General features: G+C 43.2%; 3 protein-coding genes across 3 annotated transcripts; 2 read left to right on the plus strand and 1 right to left on the minus strand.

The window, feature by feature from the left end:
- Positions 1–622: 622 nt before the first annotated feature.
- On the plus strand, positions 623–3,031 carry LOC122618662 (protein yellow). Its single transcript, XM_043795256.1, has 3 exons — positions 623–951; positions 1,779–2,184; positions 2,240–3,031. Exons 1-3 carry the CDS (start codon positions 719–721, stop codon positions 2,915–2,917), a joined length of 1,317 nt encoding a protein of 438 aa, XP_043651191.1. The 5' UTR covers positions 623–718; the 3' UTR covers positions 2,918–3,031.
- LOC122618675 (anamorsin homolog) lies at positions 2,946–4,059 on the minus strand. Its single transcript, XM_043795257.1, has 3 exons — positions 3,818–4,059; positions 3,233–3,729; positions 2,946–3,174 (listed from the first exon to the last, which is right to left on the minus strand). The coding sequence occupies exons 1-3, from the start codon at positions 3,951–3,953 to the stop codon at positions 3,061–3,063; spliced, it is 747 nt and encodes a 248-aa protein (XP_043651192.1). The 5' UTR covers positions 3,954–4,059; the 3' UTR covers positions 2,946–3,060.
- Positions 4,060–4,620: 561 nt separating this feature from the next.
- On the plus strand, positions 4,621–8,438 carry LOC122618655 (suppressor of hairless protein). The gene is made up of 4 exons (XM_043795243.1): positions 4,621–5,454; positions 6,265–7,145; positions 7,204–7,411; positions 7,479–8,438. The coding sequence occupies exons 1-4, from the start codon at positions 5,071–5,073 to the stop codon at positions 7,785–7,787; spliced, it is 1,782 nt and encodes a 593-aa protein (XP_043651178.1). The 5' UTR covers positions 4,621–5,070; the 3' UTR covers positions 7,788–8,438.
- Positions 8,439–9,016: the final 578 nt, after the last annotated feature.

Below are 9,016 nucleotides of genomic sequence, written 5' to 3' on the forward strand. Positions count from 1 at the left end.
AACATTTTAAAATTTCAAGTTCATTTGCTTTCAAAATTTGAGACTTAATAATTATCGTCCACAAATTTGTTTCTTGAAATGCAAATCGTTCTTAAAAGCAAACATTTACTTCGCACCCCACCCGTGCTGCATTTTAAATGAGGGAATCAATAACCTTTATTCATAAATCAGAGCTTGAATTGTTTATGCAGTTTGGTAATAATCATATGAAAATTCTTAAGATTGTTTTAAATATGTAAATGCTTTAGCAACTCATTTATAAATCAGTTCAATGTTTTTTATATCAATTCCATCAGTGCCAAACATTTTATTAAGTTCCTTTTATATAAAAATGCCACAATTGACCCATTAGTTACTAACTGAAAACGAGGTTCACTGTTCGATTGATTATCGAGGTGGGCTTAAAAGGTATTTATAAAGTATTACCAAGTAAATTCCAGATCTTCCTTCCGGCTATGTTGCTAATTTTAAGTCCCAGCCCATCGCAATATCCATTAACGTGCAGCTGGGCATTTGGTATAACAGATTATAACACCACGGAATCCGATCTCTGAGTTCTGAGCTTAAAGCTCAGCTTGTTTTGGATCCAAGCCAGCATATTAAGCCTGACTCCGGACTAAGCTCTTGCAGTTAGCGCACTCAACTCGAAGTGAACGGAGGTCCCAAAAAAGAAACGAGCAATCCACAAACACGATCTATTGAAAGCCACAGCTCCGAAATGAACCCACTAGGAATGGTGAGCCTGGGCTTAATGCTGTGCCTTTTCGGCGGCTTAAGCCGGATTGCATCGGCCAAGCTGGAGGAGAAGTTCTCGTGGAAACAGCTGGCCTTCGATTGGCCCACTCCGGAGGCCGAGGCGGAGGCCAAGTCGAATGGCCACTACATCGAGGAGAACAACCTGCCGCTGGGCGTGGAGCGTTGGCAAAACAGAATCTTTGTCACTGTGCCAAGGTAAGTTAGCAAATTCAAAACCGAAAAAAGACATCAAATTTACGAAAACGTGTAGTTAAATTTTCTTTTTTCTTATTATTTACCTTTTTTGTTGGCTTGGTTTGTAATTAAATGTCAAGCTAGACTTGCAAAATCATCGAGCGTCAAAAGGGGAAACCGGTTTTCTTGCTGGCTAGTTAACTTTATCATTTTTTTCTTTTGTGTATGTCCATTTTGCATTTTAAATCGTGGTTTCTAAATGCAAATCGTAACATGAAGTCAATTATAAAATTAATAAGAGAAAACACATGATCGGAAAATTCTGTGGAATATTACAGATCCCATTAAAGGCTAACTCGATAACTAGTAAACAAAATCATTGTGACGTCACCTTTTTGGGGTTTACCACCGATGCGCTTATTGGCCAAAAAGCCCCGAAAACCATTCTGATTTTCGGGAGCTATGAATAACCAAAACAAGATTCAGTTTACTGTTCACTTAAATGGAACAACATTCTATAATAAAAACATTCCAAAATATATGCTACATATTTTTGATGTCCGTTGAAAAACTAAAATGATTTCATTTTTGTTGATCCCCATCAATGTAATTTTTTCATGTAAATCAGTGTAATTATACAAACTATAATTGCCGGCTTTGTTTTACCTGATAGGACCAAGATATAAATTAAAGCTGTATTCATAATTATTGCGGATGTACTTGGCATTTTTTAATTTAATTAATTATTGATGCCAATGTCTTAGGATTACATAAAATTAATAAACTATGATGTCTAATATGTAAATTCGTGTAAATTATAATTTATTATCTACTTTCCATTTATGTAGATGGAAGGCTGGTGTTGCTGCCACTCTCAACTACATCGATATCAACTCGACGGAGAAGTCGCCAAAGCTGCACCCGTATCCCAGTTGGGAGGCCAACAAGCTGCCCATCGAGGTGCAGCCGCAGGACCAAAAGACACCATCCGGTGGAAGTCTGGATGCCGATAAGGCTCAAGATGCCGGCATCCAGCTGAAGGACAACTCCACTGTCATTTCCACCTTCCGAATTCAAGTGGACGTATGCGATCGCCTGTGGGTGCTCGATACTGGCTTGGCGGACATCCTGGGCAGTCCCAAGCAGATCACACCCAACTCTATCCTGGTATTCGACTTGAAAACGGACACCTTACTGCGCCGTTTCACCATTCCCGCTGATCAGACCAAAGAGGACTCGTTCTTTGCAAATATTGTGAGTATTCAAAGCGCATTTGTCAAATTCTAATCTGATTCTAATCAATATTTAGGTTGTGGATGCAGACCGCTCGGAGTGCCAAGACGCCTTTGCTTACATCCCGGATTTGGGTGCCTACGGCGTGATTGTGTACTCCCTGAGGAACGACAAGTCCTATCGCGTCAAGCACAACTTCTTCCACTTTGATCCGCTGCAGGGAGATTTCAATGTTGGCGGCGTGAACTTCCAGTGGACGGATGGCGTTTTCGGCTTGGCCGTGGGTCCAATGAACCCAGATCACTCTAAGGACATTTACTTCCATGCTTTGGCCAGTACCAAGGAGTTCAAGGTTTCGAACCGAGTGCTGCAGAACGAATCGCACGTGACCAGTGGCGATTCGTACTACGATTTTAAATACGTTGGTGACCGTGGCATGAATGGCCAGTCCACCGCCGAGGTCTTTGATCCCGAGACCGGAGTCATCTTCTATACGCAGGTGAACAAAGACGCCATCGCATGTTGGAACATCAAGCGTCCATACACTCCGGACACCCAGGGGCTAATCGATTCCGATTCGCACACTCTGGTCTTTCCTAATGACATGAAAATCGACAATGAGGGCACTATTTGGGTGCTGTCCGACAAGATGCCCACATATTTGTACAAGGAACTCGATCCCTCGGCCGTCAACTATCGTATTTTGATGGGCCAGAACCGCGATCTCATCAAGGGTACACCATGCGAAATGTGATCACTTGGATATTTAAATCTACATGCTGTGTTTGTGACGCGGTGCATTTTTGTATTTACATTATGACATTATTGTTTGTTAGTAAGTCAGCTTAATAAACTATTTGAAATGTGATTGATTGGGTGTATCATGGTGAGCGTAAGTTAAATGTCAGATTTCAGAAGGTTGTCGCCCAGTTGCACCTTCTCACCAGGCTTAAAGGCGGGCATGCCCAAATAGGGGCAAGTGGAGCAGCGGAAGGCGTCTCCCAGATAACACTGTACATAAAAAAATCAGTTAAAATCACAAATATTGAAAATTTATAAAAGAACTTACATTTCCACAGCTAGACTTGGCAGTCTCGGTGGCCTTCTGGCTCTGTTTTTCAGTCTCTAATTCCTCGGCCAAGCCGCACGAACAGTTTTTGCATGCCTTGCGCTTGCCCGTGGTGCTGCAGACACGTAGACCAGCCGGATCCGGCTTTTGTTTGTCCTCCTCGTCCAGCAGCTCCTCCTCATCGATCAGTTCCTCGTCGTCACCGCTGATCTTCCACACATTGACTGCACTGGCGTTCTTCTTTGCGAAAGACAGCCTCGCTGAGGATCCCGTCTCGTAGCCAGGCTTCTCGGCGGTCAAAGCATCTGGAGAGTCCTCGCGACAGTTTATGAATCCGGACAACTTGATCTCCTGCAGCAAACTACCCGCCGGTCCGATGAAGGACACCAAATGCAGTTTGCCACTCGGTTTTAGCATGTGCAGCAATTTTACGTAACTGTCGGTCAGCTGCGCGCACTCGATCACAATCAGGTCGAAACTGGAGTTGGCATAGGAGGCTGGAATGCATAAACACCATTGATTTCGATCTGCTGACTCACTAGCTAGACAAAACAGCACACACACACCGCATCGCACGCAACTTACAAAACGACAGGCGGTGCACATTTTCCAGGGCCACATCGCCGCCGGTGGCCGACTTTAGTTGCTCCACACGCTTGTCCAAATCGGCGCTGTCCGTCCATATATACAGGGATTTCTGCAGACCCTTGAAGTTCTCCATTGTGGCGGTGTTTCTAGAATATCTTAAAAGTTCAAGCACCGAACGGAACCGATTTTTGATTTCACAAGTTAGATATGGCAGTACAGCGAAAATATAGAGGTGATATCGATTGTACTTGTCTATCGACTTTAAAGTGATATTCAGTGATTTTAGATTTTGACAAGAAAAAATCACTTTTAAATGTATAGCGCTTCGTTTTTTAATGAGTTTCTGCTTGCATACTGATATATAATTTACAGCTTTGGTTGCTAAGTGCGTAGATCTGCCAATTAACTGTACTCAAACGTTACATATAAGCTCGACGTCGCGAATTGTCTCTAGGATTCATCAATGTGCATATTCCCACGACCCGTTTTAAAAATGCATGGGCCGTTAAGACAAGGTAGGTAGCTTGTACCTTGAATTTAAATGGTAGAAAATCGATACCTGCTGCATGCACGGCAATAAACAGTATTGAAAACCGTATTAAACAAAATAATTGGAGGAAATTCTTTTATGATAATGTGATGGGAATATATATATATAAACGTATTCAGAATTAGAAACTAAATATATTAGCTACGTCAAGTTGGCTATAATATAGCCAAGTGCCCATTGCAATTCAGAACCCGCATCAGTGCTGCGAAGCGCCGAACATATCGCCGGTAGGCAGCGACTATCATAAATAAGCGTCTATCGGACTATCGATACAACATCAACATCCTCAGTCGCTTTTTTAGTTGTAGCATATTATAAATATAACTCGAGCGCTAGTTGCAGCCTTAAACAGAAGCCAGCTGCTACTACCGCTAGTCGCTAGTCAAGATCTGCCCAAAACGCTGAAATATGTGTGATTAGTCGTGAACCGCAGCTAGCCGCAAATCCAGCCAGAGCTACAACAACAAAGCCAATCCGCGATTAAGAGGAAGAGAGTGCGTGAGAGAAACGACAGCTGCTCTGCGTGTGTGTTGGTGCAGCAGGATAACAAAATAGAAAACATACAGCAGCAGCAACAACAACAACAGCAGCGAACAGTGTATAAAGTGCCAAACGAATTTGCCAAATAGCCAAAAACGAAATAATATAAAAGATATAAACAAAATTCCAATCAGTCCAACGCTAGGAGACATGTGCATAAATGAAGAGCTACAGCCAATTTAATTTAAACGCCGCCGCCGCCCCACCCGCCATTGCCTACGATACTACGGTTGTAAATCCCAACGGTTCGCCCCTCGATCCTCACCAGCAGCAGCAACAACAACAGAGCCAGGATATGCCGCACTTTGGACTGCCCGGTCCCCAGCCGCCGTCGTCGCAGCAGCAGCAGCAACAACAACTGCAAGTGCACCACCAACAGCAGCAGCAGCAACAACAACAACAGCAGCACCAACAACAAATGCAGATGTCCTTGCTGCCGGGTCCTTATCGGCCACACATCGAGGAGAAGAAGCTCACGCGGGACGCCATGGAGAAGTACATGCGCGAGCGCAACGACATGGTCATCGTTATCCTGCATGCAAAGGTACGAAAGGACTCACTCTTTTAAGCCTGTGTTACCAGGTGCTTGGGCTAGAATTATTATTCAAGCTATTGTAGAACAAATAATTATAATAATTCGAAAAGTCTTGATTCGATTATTCGACGTTTGATACATTTTTAATCATTACTAAGAACATTTAAAACCAAAAGGTAGAAATATAGGATTTAAATAATAATCAACTTAAGTGGCTTCTTTTAGGAACTTGGTCAGTAACATTTTGCAATTCGATTTGCTTGACTTAAAAATAATTGATTTTTAAAAGACATTTATTAAATGCCGATTAGCACAAAAGATGCAAGTTTAATTTTTCTATTAAAAATCTAACGATGTGCCCCTTTCTTGAAGGTCCTACCAATCCTTGACAGCTCAGTTCTTTAAAAAATAATTCTTATTTTAATTGAATTCTTAACTAATCGGTCAGTTCGCACCGCAAACCACACCCACTATTAAATAGGGCTAGTGTTTCTATTGTCCACTTTAAAGTGTTACATTTTTGCGGTTTTTGACGAAGGCAGACTTAAAAATGGAATCAAATTGTCGCGGTTGCTTTTAGCGGTGGCGATCTTCAAGCGGCGACTGCCGCCAAATGCGAATCCTTCACACTCGACTGCCCGCAAATTGAGCAACGCGAGCCCGGTCCAGTCCGCAATGAAAATAATTGAAATTAATTACAGAAAATTAACAAAGCTGCATTGCTTGCGGTTTTGATATGATTTTCCGATAATCTGGATGGCAATTTGTACTAATTGAATTTTCACTGCACCACCGTGCCTCTGCCTGTGTGAATTCCAGGTGGCCCAAAAGTCCTATGGCAATGAGAAGCGATTCTTTTGCCCACCGCCGTGCATTTATCTGTTCGGAAGTGGCTGGCGCCGGCGGTACGAGGAGATGTTGCAGCAGGGCGAAGGCGAACAAGGAGCTCAACTATGCGCCTTCATCGGAATCGGGAGCAGTGACCAGGACATGCAGCAGCTGGATCTCAATGGCAAGCAGTACTGTGCGGCCAAAACGCTCTTCATCTCGGACTCGGACAAGCGAAAACACTTTATGCTGTCGGTGAAGATGTTTTACGGAAATGGTCATGACATCGGCGTCTTTAACTCGAAACGGATTAAGGTGATATCGAAGCCGTCCAAAAAGAAACAGTCGCTGAAGAATGCCGACCTGTGCATAGCCAGCGGCACCAATGTAGCCCTGTTCAATCGCCTGCGTTCCCAGACCGTCTCCACCCGTTATCTTCACGTGGAGAACGGACACTTTCACGCGTCGTCAACACAATGGGGAGCTTTTACGATACACCTGCTGGACGACAATGAGTCCGAGTCGGAGGAGTTTCAGGTGCGCGATGGTTACATTCATTACGGAGCTACGGTCAAACTGGTATGCTCTGTTACGGGCATGGCCTTGCCACGTCTGATCATCCGGAAGGTGGACAAGCAGATGGCCCTGCTGGAAGCCGACGATCCCGTTTCCCAGCTGCACAAATGCGCCTTCTACATGAAGGACACGGACCGGATGTATCTCTGTTTGTCGCAGGAGAAAATCATACAGTTCCAGGCCACGCCCTGCCCCAAGGAGCCCAACAAAGAGATGATCAATGACGGAGCCTGCTGGACCATCATATCCACCGACAAGGCTGAGTACCAGTTCTACGAAGGCATGGGTCCTGTGGCGTAAGTATAGCTTACTTACAACTCGATGGATTAGTTTTCACGACGTGCTTCCTTTTAGATCCCCAGTCACTCCAGTGCCAATCGTTAATTCCCTTAATCTCAATGGCGGCGGAGATGTGGCCATGCTAGAGCTCAGTGGCGACAACTTTACGCCTCATCTGCAGGTGTGGTTTGGCGATGTGGAGGCGGAAACCATGTACCGCTGCACGGAGACATTGCTATGTGTGGTGCCTGAGATTTCGCAGTTTCGAGGCGAATGGCTTTGGGTAGGTTTTTACCAATGTAAATCGTTGAAATACATGCTATAAATTGTACTTTTAATGCTCCTTGCAGGTACGTCAACCCACGCAGGTGCCCATTTCGCTGGTGCGCAACGATGGAATAATTTATGCCACCGGTCTGACCTTCACGTATACACCTGAACCAGGTCCTCGGCCACACTGCAACACACAGGCCGAGGATGTGATGCGAGCGCGACAGAACAATAACAATAATAACATCACTAGCATTAGCAACAATAATAACAGCAACAATGCGGGGTCGCCGGGCGGCGGTGGCTTGCAGCAACAACAGCAGCAGCATCAGGCTCTGCCCTCAATCTCAGAAGTGCAATGGAATAGCCATGGTAGCGGCTTATCCTGAGTGCAGGATTATTGCATCGCACGTATATGTATCCTAAGTTATTTATAGTTTTTATTGAAGTCCTTAGTTTGTAGATTGACAATTTTTCTCATACTAATTTTTCACCCCTCATGACGTAAACCAAAATGTGTCCCCTCCTCTCTAAAATGAATCATCCCATATACATGTATCTAGTGCTAGTTTGGAACCAATAGATTTGTAAATGCCACATAAAACTCTGTACATAACTCGAAAAGCTCACTGACATATATACATTTGTATGTGCATGAATATACCTTTACACAAAACATGTAATTCTAGTTAAATATACAATTGATGTAAGCTTATAGACGATTTTTAGATGCGGTTGAAATATTTATGATTTTCTTTGCTATGAATTTCCAAAGACTTAAATGAAAAAAATACTGCGAAATACATCAGAAATCTTAATGATACAAAAGCCAGTAGCCACGCTACAAATACATTCCATTTCCCCCTTTAACTTTCTAAAAAGTCGAAGACAAAGTCAAAAGGGAACATTTTCTTTCTGTATATACAGTTTTGTTGAATTTTTTTTTAATAACCAACTCCTTGGAAATTCGTAGCATTAAAGATCCTGAAAAAATATTTTGTAAAATAAAATCGCAACAAGACAAAGCAGCGATTTGTTTTAGTGTAAGCGAAATGCCTAACATAAATAAAAAAGAAATCCGAAATTATGACAAAGAAAAATCAAATCATGTCATTTTATGTTTTTGGCTTAGCGTGATTCTTCGAGTTCAGCATTTCTTGTTGGGTCTGAAGTGGAGCGCTGGGGAGGATTGGTCGCCTTAAATTGCTGTGGGAATATTGCCCAGTATCGTGTGAATATTTTTAAACAAAACAAGTGCAGCTCTTCCCACGTTGGCTTGCCTCAACCCCCTTGGACGGGCCGACTTTAATTATAGTTTGGTCTGGAATTGCTGAACGCGAAGCCAAGAAGCAAATATACATACGTAGATATATAACACTATTGTTTCCGTTTTGGCCAAGCTAAGGAGCAGAATATTCTCACAGCCCAAAAAGCCGCTGCTGAGCTGCTGTGAGAATTTTTAGTGCCTTTGTTGAATATTTATGCAGTCGTCGTTGCTGCTGTCTTTACAGATTTACAAATTAAGATTCGCAGTTTTGAATTAATTATCGCTTACTTCCGCTCGACGGAATCAGAAGGTGAGCGCTGGCCAAGCATTTAATCTCATCTTGCACTTAGG

Source organism: Drosophila teissieri, chromosome 2L, assembly GCF_016746235.2.
Source record: "Drosophila teissieri strain GT53w chromosome 2L, Prin_Dtei_1.1, whole genome shotgun sequence".
NCBI lineage: Eukaryota > Metazoa > Arthropoda > Insecta > Diptera > Drosophilidae > Drosophila > Drosophila teissieri.

Excerpts from the sequence above, each read along its gene's own strand:
- LOC122618662 (XM_043795256.1), top strand. The coding sequence starts at position 719 with ATGAACCCACTAGGAATGGTGAGCCTGGGCTTAATGCTGTGCCTTTTC. Across the intron at positions 952-1,778 it reads ATCTTTGTCACTGTGCCAAG|ATGGAAGGCTGGTGTTGCTG; the intron begins GTAAGTTAGCAA and ends CCATTTATGTAG. Across the intron at positions 2,185-2,239 it reads ACTCGTTCTTTGCAAATATT|GTTGTGGATGCAGACCGCTC; the intron begins GTGAGTATTCAA and ends ATCAATATTTAG.
- LOC122618675 (XM_043795257.1), bottom strand. The coding sequence starts at position 3,953 with ATGGAGAACTTCAAGGGTCTGCAGAAATCCCTGTATATATGGACGGAC. Across the intron at positions 3,730-3,817 it reads TGTGCACCGCCTGTCGTTTT|CCTCCTATGCCAACTCCAGT; the intron begins GTAAGTTGCGTG and ends TATGCATTCCAG. Across the intron at positions 3,175-3,232 it reads CCAAGTCTAGCTGTGGAAAT|TGTTATCTGGGAGACGCCTT; the intron begins GTAAGTTCTTTT and ends TTTTATGTACAG.
- LOC122618655 (XM_043795243.1), top strand. The coding sequence starts at position 5,071 with ATGAAGAGCTACAGCCAATTTAATTTAAACGCCGCCGCCGCCCCACCC. Across the intron at positions 5,455-6,264 it reads TCGTTATCCTGCATGCAAAG|GTGGCCCAAAAGTCCTATGG; the intron begins GTACGAAAGGAC and ends TGTGAATTCCAG. Across the intron at positions 7,412-7,478 it reads TTCGAGGCGAATGGCTTTGG|GTACGTCAACCCACGCAGGT; the intron begins GTAGGTTTTTAC and ends TGCTCCTTGCAG.